Source organism: Trichosurus vulpecula, chromosome 8, assembly GCF_011100635.1.
Source record: "Trichosurus vulpecula isolate mTriVul1 chromosome 8, mTriVul1.pri, whole genome shotgun sequence".
In the NCBI taxonomy this organism is placed as follows: domain Eukaryota; kingdom Metazoa; phylum Chordata; class Mammalia; order Diprotodontia; family Phalangeridae; genus Trichosurus; species Trichosurus vulpecula.
In genome coordinates this window covers 20,933,564-20,950,024 of record NC_050580.1, presented here as the reverse complement: position 1 = coordinate 20,950,024, position 16,461 = coordinate 20,933,564, and the positions used below count along the sequence as shown (strand labels likewise).

Below are 16,461 nucleotides of genomic sequence, written 5' to 3'. Positions count from 1 at the left end.
TTGGAGTTTTGGAAAAATTAACTGTAATGTCACAGTTAGGTAAATGGGAATTATAAGATGGCATTTATCACCAGCCTAGCACAGTGCCTGGCTAAGTGTGTATCGGGGCAGAGTTTGGACCTGGGTTCATGGGCTCCAGAGTCGCACTTTTCCCATGATTCTGTGGCCTTTCTCTTGGATCTTTGGAAATAGCTTGGTACTTTACTGTTGCTCCAGCATTCCCTTAGAAACTTACTTTGCAGGCTGTGTTCCCAGTATCATAATTAAAATAGCTTCTTTTGGGTGTTTGCCATCTCTGTTATATTGCAAACACACAGAAGTTACACACAGAAGTTGTGCCTTTTTGTGGCTTGGTTCAGTTCACCAAGCATTTGTGAAGTACCTGCTGTGGTCCAGGAACTGTGTGCTGGGTACTGGGCATAAAGACCATGCTCGGTCCTTGCCTTTCCTGCCTTCAGGGAGTTAGTTTTAAGGCTAGCTTGCCCTTTACACAAAGCTTTAAGGTTTGCCGAGACCTTTACTATGGTTATTTTATTTGATCCTCACCACAACTTTGACAGGGAGGAGCTCTTATTATCTCTACTTTAGAGAGGGGGAAATTGAGGAAGGTAGATTAAGTCCAGGGTTACCCAGCTTGTACCACCTGACTCCAGGACTAGTGCCCTAGTCATGGCACTGCCCTGCTGCCAACTCTAACTGGCTGGTGATATGGCCTGGACCCAGAGAGAGGGGCATGATGATGCAAGGTAGAGTGAGATACCTACCGAAGAAATCTAGAGAAGTCTGAGGAGGGAAAGAAGACTTTGAGCTGGGTGTTCACATACCAGCAAATATTTGCACAGAGGAGATGACCCAGGGCTAAACTGTGAAGGGAAAGGGTGGATTTTAACAGCTTCTGGAAAAGGATGGGCCTTTTGGGCTGGCAGCATAGGGCACGGAGGGGAGAGACACTGTATCTTGATGGTGTTTGCTGGGCTAGGAGGCTCACCTGTAGCCAGAGGGTGCAGGTTCTTAAGTGAGCAGTTAGTAATTTTTTCTGTTGCTATAGGAGCTCTGGAAGGACCTTGAGTCCCAGAGTGACCTGGGTAGGCTGACTCCTCAGGAAGCTGATCTTGGCAGCTTTGAGGATTGTTGGATATAGGGAGGAGAGATGGGAGACAGGGAATCCAGCCAGGGAACCTACATTAGAGGGGACAATGAGCTGGGAGGTTCAGTTTGTCATTAACACTGTGCTCTTTGGGAGGATCAAGTGCATTTTTTCCATCCCGCAAATGGCAGAATTTATTAGGAAAGACTCAGTTGGATGAGTGTGCTTAGTTTTCTTCTATGAGACTTGGCTGTTGCTAGCTTGCCACTTCTTTCTTCTGGTTTGTAGGTAATTAAGATTTGTTAGATTTTGGTTTTTAAAAAAAAAATTAAAATTTGGAACTCAAATACTTGTGGAAAAAGAAAAAGAAAATTTGAACTTTTGCTTCTAGTACCTTCCAAACAGATCGTGAGGACTTCTGGGTATTCTTTTTGTCCAAAAGTAATATTAACTGATCAACCAGTGAACTGTGATTAGACCTCAGCTGTGCTCAGGGGATGATAGGATCATTGAGGGAGGGTCAGAAGGAGCTCTTGGGCCATCTTGGTGAACTCCTCATTTTACATTTGCTCAAACAGAGGACCAGAGAGGCTCCTCAGGCACAAAGTGGCAAAGCTGGGGAGTTGGGCCCATGTGCTCTGTAACCCTAGACCTAACATTTGCCACTACGTTGCCCTTGGGTGGTTACTCGTAGATTAAGAGAATTGCTATCTCTGGTAGGCAAAACTGGCGAGGAATTATGGATCCATAACCTTATTCCCTTAGATTAAATGGTGGTCTTGATTTATTAAGAAAGCAAGATAAAAAAACCCTCTCTTTTCCCTCGTTTTCTAGGTTTATGCTGCTGATTGTGGGGACAGTGTTCTCCTAGAACTACGGAAATATTTGCCAAAATACTATGGCATCTGGTCACCACCTACTGCACCAAATGGTAATGCATTTTTTCCCTCTATTTTCTATTTACGATTGCTAAATATAACTTTTTGGAATTAACATGGAATTAAAATCAAACCTGATAACAGTAGAAAAAGAAAAGGAACTCAAAGAGCAAACTTAATCCTTAAGAACTAGGTTTTACAAATCCATTTAAAATTTCTTCAGTGACATACATAAAAATAAATTACCAGCTTTCTGATAATTGAACTGGCTATTCATTCCAGATTTACTCGTTCATTTTCTATTTCTACTGCTATCTAATTCTGTTCCCTGTCTTGGGGGAGAATTACTTGGCTAAGAGTACAGAAATTCCTAGTTTAACGTACTTCCAGGTCTTCCTTTTGAGAATTATTTTCACAGGAAGCAATGTGTGCATGATTCTCTCTCAACTATGAGGCTGAAGAGTTCCCATGAATCCTTGTTTACTCCCCAATAAGACTGAACAAGAAACAGGGATTGGGGGTTAGGCACCTGGGCTGGAGGGAGAAGTCAGCGGCTGGGTCACTCTTTTCTAAAGTTAACCATTGGCAAAAAGGCAGGTTCTCTTTGCCCTTGAAGTCAACTATGTGTCTGTCCTGGAAAGAACCAAGCACACACTGCTTTCTGTGAAAGAAGTATTACCTAGTAGAAGAATAGATTTATAACTAAAGCAAGTGAGGCATTGCTTTGTCACTTCGTATGTCATATTTACAGTAATAAGTGCAGGCCCCAGAGTATTTTGTTAGATTAGTACTCAGTCGTTAGCATAATTTCCTCCTCCCCAAGCCCCCTACCTGATCTGTCATTTTCAGAGTAAACCATCTCGTGTAACATTGTGACCAAATATGATGTTATTGTTAATATTTTAATAAAACGAAAAAGAGCCTTTATGGACCAAGGGAATGTTTTGTTTCATTATATTTAAGGGGGAGGCAATTTTGGGTGACATTTCAGGACAGATGCATTGCCTGTTCTTAAAAATCAAGATAAAAAACTAGTCCCATACCTAGATCAGCATCCTTTTGGCCTACACACCATCAGCAGGACTAAATCATCATGTCTCTTGGTGCTCCTGGAAGCAGAGAGGAAGGGTAAAGATAGAGATGGAAGGAAAAAAGTATAGAAGAGAGAAATAATGGAGAATGAGGGAGAAAGTTAGTTATCAAGGATTTATTAAGCACCTGTCGTACACTTAATTCTGGGGATAGGCAGCCTGGTCTGGAGAGACAACAGGTATTTGCATAAGTATCTTCAAAATGTACATGCTATAGCTCCAAGGTGATTTTTTTGGGGCAAGATCCCAACAGCTGTCAAGGGGCATATCAGAAGAGGCCCCTTGTGGGAGGGGGCCTGTGAAGGAAACTGGGGATTCAGTGAGACAGTTGAGAAGGGAGTCCATTTCAGCCATGGAGGACAGCCAGTATGAAGGCATGGAGGTAAGAGGTAGAGTGCTATGTATGAGAAATGAGAGAAACTCAGTTTGGCTGCACTACCTGCAGTATGAGGGGGAGGTCATGTTAGAGCTGGGAGGTCAAGCAGAGGAGTTTTTATCTGTTCCTGGAGACAATAGAGAGTTTGAATTTGAGCAGTGGAGTGATGTGGTCAGATTTATGCTGTTTAAGAAAATGATTTGACCGCTGTGTGAAGAATGGATTGGAGAAGGAAGAGACTGGAGGCAGGGCAATCAGAGAGGCGATGAGGACCTGACCTGAGAAGGTGGCTGTGGGATTGGTGATGTGAGATGTGTAGGGGTTTTTGGGCTGCTGTTTAGTCGTTTTCAGTTGCGTCCAGCTCTGTGTGACATAATTTGGGTATTTCCTTGGCAAAATACTGGAGTGATTTGCCATTTTCTTCTCCAGCTCCTTTACATGGAGGATGAGGAACTGAGGCAAACAGGGTTAAATGACTTGCCCAGAGTCAAATAGCTAGTAAATGTCTGAGGCCATGTTCGAACTGAGGAGGAGGAATCTCACTGACTCCATGCTTGGTGCTGTATTCACTGCTGCACCTATCTGCCCCTGTAGTGGTAGAAATGACAACTTTTGTCAACTGAGGATCTATCTCAGTAAGAGAGAATGAAGAGGTACAGAGATTGTGAGCTTGGGTGACTGGAAGGTTGGTGGTGGCTTCAGTTGAAACAGGGAAGTTCAGAAGAGGAGTGGGTTCGGGATAAATAGAGTGAATTCAGGTATGCATGAAGGCAGTTTGGGATGGCTATGGGACATCCACTTTGAAATGTCCAGGAGGTGGTGGGTGATAGAAGATCAGCGCTCAGAAGTGTTATCACACTGGGCAATTTAAGAGCTCATTGGCAGCTTTGGAAATGGCAGTTTCAGTGGAATGGTGGGATTGGAAACCAGAGTAGAGAGTATTTGAAGAGAGTGGGAAGAGGAAGTGGGGGCCATAACTATTGACAGCTTTTCCAGGAGCTTGGCTGAGAAAGGGAGGAGAACTAGAAGCCAGCAGCTTGTGGGGTTGCTAGCATCTAATGAGGGTTTTTTAAGTGTGAGGAACATGGGCATGTTCCTAGGCAACAGAGAAGGAACTAGGAGATATGGAGAGACTGGAAGCTTTGAGACTAGTAGGGGCACTCTGCCGGGGAAGATGGGGGGGGGGGGATGGGATCAAGAATGCACGAGAGGGGCTGCTTTTGCAAAGAGAAGGACCATCTCTTTGTTAAGTCAGCAGTCAGCTATTAAGTGTGTACCAGGCATGTGCTCATGGAGCGTACATTCTTTTTTTTTTTTTTTTTTTGAAAACAAAGAATACTTTATTATAAGGGGTTAGGTAAAATAGATGGATTCAATAGATACATGTAAACACTAGAAGCCTGGGTGTGCATCTCAGTCAGGGCTCACCCTTTTGTGGGAAGCATCTGCTCACTCCAAGAAGATGCCAATGAGGGAGGGCATCAGGGGAAAGGGCCACCCTAACCCTTACAGCTTTGATTCTCTAGCTGAGAGCACTGACAGGAGCAGCAGACCTACCTTGTATTCTGGCACAGAAAAACCAGCTCTAATCTTTTCTCTGTCAAACCCAGGCTAGGTATAGGGGTCTTCACCTTCAGGAAGCAAGTATATGGAGGGGCCTGAGCCCTTCACAGGTATGTTAATTGAGACTTCTAAAGCTGGCCTAAGTCCTGCCTCTACTACACACCATTAGTTACCGCGAGGTAGCCTGGGCTGATCTGGGAGTACAACATGGAGGGGATGGCCTAGGAGATGTCAGGTTGTGAGGCAGTGACTTATCAAGCTTTCGGGCCTCTGCCATGGAGCGTACATTCTAATGAGGGAGACAACATATATAGCAGACTTTATAGGAAGATGCTAGAGAGGATAGGCGTAAAAGTGCCCTGGGATTGTTGGGAGACCTTGTAATACGGAGGAGATGAAAGGTAATCTGAAAGCTCGGGGAGTGGGGGTGGGGTGCTTCCTGCATAAAATGGCCTTTGAATGGAGTCTTGAAGAAAGCCAGAGGAGAGGGCGTTCTAGGAGGCTACCGTGCCTGGACTGAAGTGGAGTGTATGAAGTAGAATAAGATCTAAGGAGATGGCCAGGTTTGGAAGAGCTTTAAATGCCAAATTGAGCACTTCCTGTTTGTTCCCAGCGGTGTCAGGAGCCAAGAGTCCATTGAGTGCCATGATAATTACCTGGGCAGCTGGGTCGAGGATGCCTTGGAGTAAGGATCCAGCAAGAAAGCTATTGCAGTAGTCCAGCTGAGGGGCAGTGAAGGCCTGTGAAGGTAGAAATAACAAGATCTGGGAAGGTATTGGATATGTGGAGTAGGAGTGTGGAGTCAGGGATGATGCTGATATTGCTGCCTGGGTGACTAGGAGGCGGGTTCTAACGTTGACAGTTAATAGAGAAGCTAGGAAGGGCTGCAGGTTTGAGAGAAAGACAATGAGTTGTGCTTTGGAGCTGCCGTGGGGCGTCAGGCAGTTAGAGATGGGTTTCTAGCTGATTTGTTCACTTCAGGATGTATTCATGTGGGAATCATCTTCATCTCCCATGGGAGCCGATGAAATCACCAAGTGAGATAGTGCAGAGAGAGAGACAGACCGGCTGACCTTGAGTGACAGATAGTTAGTGGCTGTGATGTGAATTGAGCTCCAGCAAAGGAGCCTGTGTAGGGGTGGTGAGAGCCATGAGGGAGCAGTGTCACAAACCTAGAGAGGACAGAGTGTGGAGAAGGCCATCAGCAGTGACCTTCAGCACGTTGAAAGGAAGAAGCATCAGTACCTTTGGAGAAAGCAGGTATTGGGAACCAAATAGAGGACACTAAGAAGAAAAGACGTGGAGGCCCTGCCTGTAGATAGTGTTTTCAAGGTGTTTGGTCATGAAGGAGAAGAGAGTGAAGAAAAGGAAGAGAGAGTGGGAGGTGATAAGGAACTTCAAGGGGATAAGAGGAGAAGAGATGAATAGCTTCACTAGCCTTCAACTTGAGGGTGGGAGGAGGAGGAGTGTGGGCAAAGATTGGGAACTAGACTGTTGTGAGAGGTCTAGAGAGTCAGCTGTCGTGTGTGGGGGAGAGGCAGCACTTGGCAGAGGGGGTTTTCCCTGACTCTCCACAGAACATTCTGCCCAGCTGTGATACAATACTGTGTGGCCAACGTAGAGTATGGTTCCTGCTATAGAACTGAGAGACTCCTTTGCACCATATGCACTTTCCTTTTCATTGTTTTGAATTGGAATGATACTTGCCATTTAATTCTTTAAGTGTTAAGTCTTTAAGTTTCTCCATATATGGTTACAGTAGAGTTTTAAGAAGTATTTTGGCATCCAGAGTAATGTTTTAACTTGAGAGAAAGAAGCGTAAGATGTGATAATCGAGTCATTTTTTGAGATGTTTGTGCGAGGGTGTTCGTGTGTGCATGTGTATGCACATGCCTGCATGCCTGTGTTGCTGTAGATTTCCTCCTTTGTGAAAACCTTTGCTCATCTTCCCTCCTCACATTTCCCTAGGACAGTCTGTGTTATTCTCTCCTTTTCTTGTATCTAACTCTACAATGGATCATCTTTTATCTGTGTACACACCATTTTGTCAGGTAGAAGTCAGAAAATGTATGTATGTGGGTGTGGGGGGGGGCCAGTATGTTTGTAAAGCCATGGATACCTCCAGGCTAATATCATTTGTTGCTCAAACCATTCATTTATTCTGAGTGTTGGGAGGATAAGGAAGTTTGTCATCAGGTAGGCCTGAGCCAAGTAAGTGTTTCCTAAGGCAGGTGCAGAGGTTAGTCCAGGACTAGAGACTTTGGTGAGTTAGGGCCAGAAGCCTGCCCTGGCCATCGAGGTATGCCATTGACCTCATTTGTTGGTGAAAAGTTTCTTCCTTCAGAAAATCTTTATGGCTTATGAGGTTGAACTTGAAAGAGGAGAATATCCCTTCATAAAACCACACCAAACTCTAGTTTGATGAATGTCTTTGCAAAATGTGTAATGTGATCTTTTCTAGAAAATAGGACTTGCTAATTATTGGCACCTTCAGACTAAAGCATCTTCATATTGTGGGCCCTTATCTTTGGAAAAAAGAATCATTTTCAATGACCATTTTAAAGAATCAACTTCTCATCTGGAGGAAAGGGAAGCAAAGTGTGATCAGACTGTCATCAGTATTAAGTATAGACTCAGTTCATCCTTTTATATCTTCTTCATCTCTTGGGCCCAGAATGGATCCTTGGGGCACTCCTAGAGATTTCTCTCCAGTTTGACCTCATCCACTTAACTGGCTTCAGTCATTCAACCAATCCCAGATCCATCTATTCTCATATCAACCACATCTCATTACTTTTAGTCATCCCTTAGGCCATTAATTTATATCATGTAAGGCCTGGATACTTTGGATGACTGTCTTTTGCAGAGTAGTGAGCTTGTGACATCTGGGTGGGCCAGTGAAAATCCCAAAACCCTTAAAGGATGTATGCTGACTCAGTAAACTATTGGAATTTTTGCAAAAGGATGCATTAAACATAAGATTGGGGGGCTGCGGTAGAGGCACCTAGGTGGCACAGTGAATACTGTGCTGGGCTTGGAGGCAGGCTGACAGCCTGAGTTCAGATCTTGCCTCAGTCACTCCCCAGCTAGATTGGGCAAGTGACCCAGCCTCTCTCAGCCTCGGCTTCCTTGTCTGTAAAGTAGTCTTCATAATAGCATTTAACCTCCCAAGGTGTTGTGAGTACCAAAAGATACTTTGTGTCAAGCACTTTGCAAACTTTAAAGCACCAGACAAAAGCAATTATCATCATTGTTAACTGACAGTTTATATAAACCTGGAGATTTTAGCAGAATGTGAGTTCATTGTAGCCGACAGTGAGACGTGAGGATAACTAAGAAAGCCGGTGTGACTTTAGGTTGCATTAAACAGTGCTCAGGATGAATGCTTTTTAGAGGCCTCTCTCTGCCCTGACCTGGCGCAAGCCCTGTCTGTGGTGTTGAGCTCACTTCAGCTCGTCAAGCATTTAGTGAGTTGTGAGTATGGCCTTTTCAGAGGATAGTGATGAGGTGGAGGGTGGTGACAGTCACACAGAAGAAGGATTGGCCTGAGGAGGGCAGGACGTGGGCAGTAGGTGAAAGCTGTAGAGGCACAGTTTGGCTTGATGAGAGAGAACACTTGCCAGTAACTACAGTTTTCTTTTCTTTCTGAAGTTTTATTGATGAATTTTGTTTTTTATAGTGTATCCATTTACATATCACTTACAGTTTGTGAGGGGTCTCTTGTAACAAAATAAAACTTTTTTTTTGGAGGCAATTTAATTGGGGTTAATTGATTTGCCAAGGGTACATAGCTAGAAAGTGTCTGAGTCTGCATTTGAACTCATGTCCTCCCGACTCAAGGGCTGGTGCTCTATCCACTGCACCCCACCTAGCTGCCCCCAAAATAAAATATTTAAGTAAAACTAATAATACAGTGACTGCATCTGAAAAGTGCATGCAATATTTCACATCTTTCACACTCCTATTTTTTTTTTAAATGAACATGTCTTTTATCTCCCCCCTCACCCTACTGGGGAGGAAAATTAAAAGCAAATTTCTTATAACATGATGCAAATCAGGCAAAACAGATTCGCTCAAATCTATACGAAAATGGAGATGTCTCCATCCAGAGACTTCTCCACCCTATTGTAACATCTCTCATATCTCGGTAATGGACAGTTTATGTCATCATGTTAAGGGGCCTCCTGAACTTGTCTTCAGGAATCAGCCCTTCGAAAGTTGTCTGTTTTTAGTGTTTTGTATAAATTGACATAAAAGGTCACATTATAAACAAATTAGAGAAATATGGAAAACTTACCTATCAGATCTGTGCATGGGAGAAATGGAGAAGGATCAAATAGGACATGGAGAGGATCGCAGAAGAGAAGAGGGAGACTTTTGGTTACGTCAAATTTCAAAGTTTTTACATAAAAAAATGAATAAAGCTAAAAATAGAAGGGGAACAGTTAAGTGGGAAAAATCTTTACAGCAAGTTTCTCTGACAGTGGTCTCACTTCCAAGATTTATAGCAAAGTGATTCAGATTTATAAGAAGAAGATCCATTGCCTACTAATTGATAAATGGCCTAAGAAATGAATAGGCAGTTCTCAAGGGAGAAAAGGTAGGCAATCGTAGCCATGTGAAAAAATGTTCCAGATCACGACCAGTTAGAGAAATGCAAATAAAGTGATTCTGAGGTTGCCCCGTACATCTGTCATAGTGGCAAAGACAGTGAAAAATGGAAAATGACAGATGTTGGAGGGGTACCCATTGGTGGGCCCACGAATGGATGTGGAAAACAATTTGGCATTATGTGTGAGGGAGAATGAGCCTGGGGTCAGGAATAATCAGTTCAAATCCCGCCTCAGACATTAACTTAGCTTTGTGACCTTGGACAAGTCACTTAACCTCGGTTTGCCTCAGCTCCTCCACCTCCTGGGGGTGTTGGGAAGGCCAAATGTGTAGTGCTTGGCACAGTGCCTGGCACAAGGTAAGCGCTCTATAAATGGTAGTTATGATGATGATGGCCATGTATTATTATTATTATTATTAAAAAATGTGTGCTCTTGGAGCCAGCTGTACCATGGCTAGGCATATTCCCCAGAGGGATCAAAGAAAGAGAGGATCCTTTGTGTACAGAAATATTGATATCAGCTCTTTTTGTGGTAGCAACAGGCTGGGAAAAGGTGACCCCTCAATCAAGGAATGGCTGAACAAGTTGTGGCCTGTGAATGTGATGGAACACCATTGTGTTTTAAGAAGTGAAGAAACAGTTGATTTCATAGCGATATGGAGAGACTTATATGAACTGGTACAGAGTGAAGTGAGCAGAGCCACAAGCATTTATATTAATAACATCAGTTGTACACAAGTTTATCCAAAGTAGAGTAGTGAGCTCTCTGTCAGTGGAGGTCTTCAGTCAGAGGCTTAGGGCTATTGTAGGTGGGATCTCTATTTCAGTGTGAGTTGGACTAGATACCCCTGAGATTCCGAGAACTCCAAGAAGTTGTATTTATGCTTAGGAACTTACAGGCTTTGTATAGCTTACTACTATGAGAGCAACATCAAGGCCAAATTAATCCGTCTCCTCTTCACTACCTGATATGGCAGTGGCGAGCATTCCCAGTTGGTACCCACCAACTATTCCAGGGTCTTCCTTCTCTTTCCTTGGGCTTTTTCTTTTTCCTAATGGGGGAGGTTGTGCATTGCAGCCACCCCCATAGCTAGATTTGGCAGGGGCATTCTATCATCCCGTGAGCTCTCTGGCCACCTTGTTCCAACAAACTTTCCCAAAGTAGCTGAGGGAAAATAAAACAACCTCAGAATAGGATGAAGATTCTGATAGCTGAGGTCTGCATAGTAGTTGTGTATGTCATCTCATTTGATCCCCCAGTCAAGTACAGGTGGAGGGCCACGAGGTAGCACAGGTGTGAGTTCAAATCTGGCCTCAGACACTTATTAGCTGTGTAACCCTGGGCAAGTCACTTAACCCTGTTTGTCTCAGTTTTGTCATCTGTAAAAAGAGCTGGAGAAGGAAATGGCAAACCACTCCAGCATCTCTGCCAAGAAAACCCCAAATGGGGTCACAGACAGTTGAACACAACTGAAAAACGACTTAACAAGTTACAGGTATAGCAAGCCAGTTTGTAGAGTACGGGGTTCTGAATTGTCTTGGGATCAGTGTAATTTCACCCAAGTGCCTCGCTCCCCACAAGGGGTTTTGACCAGCACAGTTTTAGAGTATGGTCTGTTCCTGAGACTCGTTCAGACCCAACCTGTCTGACTCCTCTTCCCTGTAGTCCCTTCAGCCCCATGGTTCAGGCTGTCATAGGTTCAGGCTGACTTTAGCCCTGGCACCCACAGGGCCCCTACACAGGGAAAAGCTAATGAAGCCTGAAGGGATTCCAAGCTCTTTGGCTTAGCATCCAGCAGCCTTGCTGTGGCCTTCTAATGGGGTTCCAGTGATTGATCTCTTAGCTCATTACTTATGGCTAAGAGAGGCATGAGAGTGTAGTGCAGACAGCATTGGGCTGTAAGAGTGGAAACCGAGTGAGCAGCCTAACATTATTGTTCAGATAAGTCAAATCTGCCTTCACTTTGAGATTCCCTTCTGTCTGATACTCTATATGTAAGGACATGTTGTTTTTCCCCTTAGAACATGAGCTCTGTAAAATCAGGGACTGATTTTGACCAGATGCCTAGTGCCCAGCACATGGTAAATGCTTCCTAAATGTTTGTGGGCTCATTGACTCATTAACAGTTGCTGTCTTGCCCTTCCTATGACATGTATTTTTCTTTAGAATTATAGATCTTAGAAGAATAGTTAGACTTCTTTTTCCAAATCTCATAAATCATGGCCTCTTCAAAATACTTTCCAAGTTACCACATCTGCTAATTAATCCTGGCTGGTTTCTTCCTTGGTATTGCTTATGTCTCCCAGCCCTTTTGTTCTGGTTAACAACTTTGTACTCGGGTAGCCTCTTGGCTTTCTAACCTGATTCTTTAAATGTACAGGGAACCGCTATGGAAATAAATGGATATTTATCTTAACCTCCTGGGCAGAAGTCTTCAGCTGTTGTCTCTTTTGCTAAAGGAGAGTAGTTCAGTTTTTCAGCCAGGTTGGCACTCTTTGTGACCCCATTTGGGGTTTTCTTGGCAGAGATACTGGAGTGGTTTGCCATTTCCTTCTCCAGCTCATTTTACAGATGAGGAAACTGAGGCAAACAGTTAAGTGACTTGCCTAGGGTCACACAAGTGTCTGAGGCCACATTTGAGCTCCAGGCCCAGAGCTCTCTCTACTGTGCCAACTAACTACCCTGCTAAAGGATAGAGGTTATCCTAAAGGAGAGAAGACCTTCACGATGTCGTTAGCACACTTTGGAAAGTGTTGCCTTTTGGATTGACCTTATAATTGTAACTTTAAAATGGTATAAGTTAAGGCAGATCCCATTTTGTGATGCTCAATTTTAAGGGCAAGCTATGATAATGTGTGTTTCTAAATTGTATTTAAACTTCATTCTGCCACAATAATGCTTCCTTTAAAAAGCAGGACAAAGGTACATTCCAAAATATTAGTATTATAATGTGTTTAATTGAACTGGAGTGAGGGTTTTTTTTTGGAAAGGGGAACAGAGACTCAGCTTTGGGGACTAAATACAAAGAACATTTTGCTTAGGTACTGTAATGTTGACTATCTAGGAAAGACTACTAGGCTTGAGTGGAGAGACGTAGGTTCATACTCCAGCTCTAACATTTATTGTCTTTGTGACCAGAGACAAGCCACTTAGTTTTTGAGAGCTTCAATTTCATCATTTGTAAAGTGGGGATAAAGTTTGTATTCCTACCTAGTGTGTGTGAGGAAAGTGCTTTGTAAACCTAAAAGTGCTATCTGTTCTATTGTCCAGTCATTCTGTGTTTCCAAAGGAGGTGTGTAAGAGGTTCACTGTGTGTGGGACAGCAACTACACCCAAAATTAAACTCAGAGGCTTCTCCAGTAGAAAGTAGAAATGAATTTTATTAGGACCCCGCGGGAAAGGGTGGTCCCTGAGCCCATAGACAATCAGTATAGTGGGAGATGCAGCGCCCACACGGATTCTTTATACCCTAATGCAAGCAACCCCTACCCCCCACTGGCCTTTTACTGTCATTGGTGGAGTTCAGGCTTACAATCTAAACACAGAAATCTACTAGCCCAGGTACAATTTAGCAAATGCCAAACTCTCAAAAACACTTTTATCCTTATTTGGTGAGGTTTGTGCTGGGAGGGGGCGGTTGGGGGGTGGTGGTTCAGGCTGCTCTTCCTGCAGGTCAGGTGATTCGAAACTTAGGCCTAGCTGACAGTCAGAAGCCCTGAACCACGCTGAAAAGTCTCCACTCCCATTCATTCCACTCAACTCACAGAAATGCCAAGATCTAGATTCCCTGAGAGGGCTTCACCATCCAACTTAGCTGGCTCTTAGGCTCCCAGTCCTGGCATACATGCCACACTGGACATCCTTCAGGCTTCTTGGACTCTGAATGTCCAAAAGGGACCTTGTTTTCTCTGTCTGCCAAGCCTTGCCCTCTCCCAAACATCCTTGTTTCTGTTGAAGGCACTACCAGCCTTCTGGTCACAGAGGTTTGCATTACCTTTGACTCCTCATTCTCGCTCATCCCACTTAGCCACTTAATTGCCAAATGTTGTTTCTGCCTCCTTGACACTCATCCTGTCTGACTTCTCCATGGCCACCACCTTGGGAAACTCATATATATTAATGCCATGGCCTTCTCATTGATCTCCTGCCCCAAACTTCCCCTCTCCAGTTTAAGCCCAAGATACATGGCTGAAGTGTAGTTCTGACCACATTACCTACACATTACATTCTCATGGCTCCTTGTTGCCTTTGGTCAATGACATATAATTAGATAAGCATCTCTCTTTGGTTTTTAAAGACGGTCTGCACCAGATTCCACTCTGCCTTTGTATTCTGCAGTTTAAGCAAACCAGGCCACTCGCTGTGATCTCTGTGCCTCTGCCTGGGGATCCTCCGTGGAGCCCACTTCTGCCTTATCCCACCCTTAGGGTTCTTTGTTTCCTCCAAAACTGCTCCAGCAGCACCTTCTGCATAAAGCCTTCTGGATCTCCCCACCCCAGCCCCCCAAGTACCCCCAGAGCAGGGCCCCTGTTGTGGTTGTGTCTCCAGCACCTAATAAAAGTGCCCTGCGCCCAGCAGACGCTGAGGAATTTTGTGTTTTTGGCTTGATTGGTTTCTTCTGAACTGTAGCTGCAATCTCTTAGATGTGATTCCTACAAAGAAGAAAAGGAAAGTACAAGTCAGAGGGCAGCACAGAAAGCTCAGAGCCATCATTAGGATCCAGAGCAGGCATTCAGTTTGAAGCTGTCAAGACCAGACCCACAGTTGTAATAAAACTGCCAGGACAAGCTGAGCTTGGGCTCGGAGCTATTTTTAGGTACTGCTTTCAGCAAAAAAATCATGACTTGTTTTCTTTAGCCTGATGAGGCCCTAGTGTACTTACTTCTGTAATTCCTTCTAGTCATTAAAGTCAACAAGTTGATTGCTTTTCTTGTTCAGAGTAACTCTATGCCAGTTCCCTGTTCGAGAGCCAAAGACAGGGCTTGTGGTTTGGGGGCCTTTTCCTTAGTGGAAGGGACTCCAGTGGCCATGATCAGGCATCTCTGGACTGCTCTGATGAGCCGGAGGTAAAGCTGCCCTGGAGTTGCTAATGCTAGCACTCTACAGCTGGCTGCGGGCTTGTTCTTAGTGCAGAATGGTTAACAGGCTTTGCAAACCTGAAAACACTGCAGAAAGGTTACCCCAAGCCCTGAAGGTGGCTGTACGAGCCACACCAAGTTTCTTTACTTGAATATTCCATGGGAACAGTAAGATTTTGTTTCTAAAATTTTTCTTTTCTTTCTTGTTCCCGTCCCTCCTCCTGCTCCCTCTTCCCCTTCCTCCTCTTCCTTCCTCCCCTCCCCCTTCCACTTCCCCCTCCTGCTTTCTCTCTCTTTTCTCTTTCCCCTTTCTACCCCACTCTTCTCCCCCTCTTCTCCCTTCCCCTTGCCCTTCTCCTCCCCTTTTTCCTCTCCTTTTTTTCTTGCAAATCTAGCACTGTATCCCCACAACTTCCTCCCCCAAGTAAAAACTCTCTCTTGTAACAAAAAAGCATACAGTGACAAGACCTCTTTGATCTTTCTCATAAAAAATTTTTTTTCTTTTTTTATTATAATGAAATTGACAAATACCCACATTCAGTGACAATTCATGTACTGGGAAGAACAGAAGAAGAGTATATGGACATTGGGAATCTTTATGTAGAGCTTGTTTTAAATAATTATTAAGTTGAACCTGTTACTTCCCAAACTGCCCTGCTTGTCTATGTTTTCATCTGAACTCCTTCTACTCTTTTCTGTTTATCTTTTTTTAATGTTTTATTCACACTCCTTTTTTGGGGAGGAGAGCATCATTATCATTACCCTCCTGCACCCTCTATAACTTTTCAAATAAAAAGATAAAATCCTTCCCTTGTAATAAATATGTGAAATAACTGGTTGTGTCTGAAGATGTCTGTTTCATTCTGTGCCCTCTAGTGCATCCATTTCTTTGCCAGTTGGTAGGAATTCATCATGAGGCTCACGGAGTTATGAGTGGTCATTGCATTGATCATAGCTCCTAAGTCTTTCACAGTTGTTTTCCTTTATTGTATAAATTCTTCTCCTAGCTCAGCTGACTTCACTCAGTTGATACAAGTCTTCCCAGGTTTTTCCGAATAAATCTCTTTTGTCATTTCTGATAGTGTGCAGTAATATTCTAGTATGTTCCTAACCACAACTTGTTCAGTCATTCCCCGCTTGGTGGGCACACTCTTTGCTACAACAAAAAGTTCTGCTTACAGATATTTTTACACACCTAGATCTTCTCCCTTTTCATCGTTCTCTTTGAGGTGATGTTGCTAGGGCCAAGGGTATGCCCCCTTCAGTGACTTTCTGGATATAGTTCAGAACAACTGAACCAATTTCCAGCCCCACCTCCAGCTTAGTGTGCCTGTCCTTTCACATCCCTTCCAGTAATTGTCATTTTCCCTTTTTGTCCTCCAGACCCTCCGAGTTGTTTTAATCTGTATTTTTCTTACTATTGATAATTTGGAGCATATTTTAATTGAGTTGTTGATAGCTTGTACCCAGCAATTCGTTTGATGTTGAAAGTCACAGAGAGAGCTTGAAGCCATCAATAAGTTGAGAACCTGGGAAGGCAGCTGTGGCAGTAGGAAAAGGTGAGGGCGAGAAGGGCCCGAGATGTCCAGCAAACACCTGAGGCTTTCCTGAAAATGGGAAATTGGAACAATTTGCCCATGGCCCTACCTTAGGGATGTGTTTGATCTTTGATTTCTCTCACAGAATGATTGTCTTTTATCATATCATCATCAACAGAAATGATTTATCTGGCTTTGGCCTTTGGGAGGAGGCCAAGAACAGCAGGTCACAATAGC

At 43.8% G+C, this 16,461-nt stretch overlaps 1 protein-coding gene across 1 annotated transcript in view; it reads left to right on the top strand.

The window, feature by feature from the left end:
• The window catches only part of IPMK (inositol polyphosphate multikinase), a 92,805-nt gene that overhangs the window by 50,172 nt on the left and 26,172 nt on the right, over positions 1 to 16,461 (top strand). Inside the window, exon 3 of the mRNA XM_036734917.1 lies at positions 1,922 to 2,018. Coding sequence (XP_036590812.1) covers positions 1,922 to 2,018 — 97 coding nt within the window. The remainder of the gene's footprint in view (positions 1 to 1,921; positions 2,019 to 16,461) is intronic.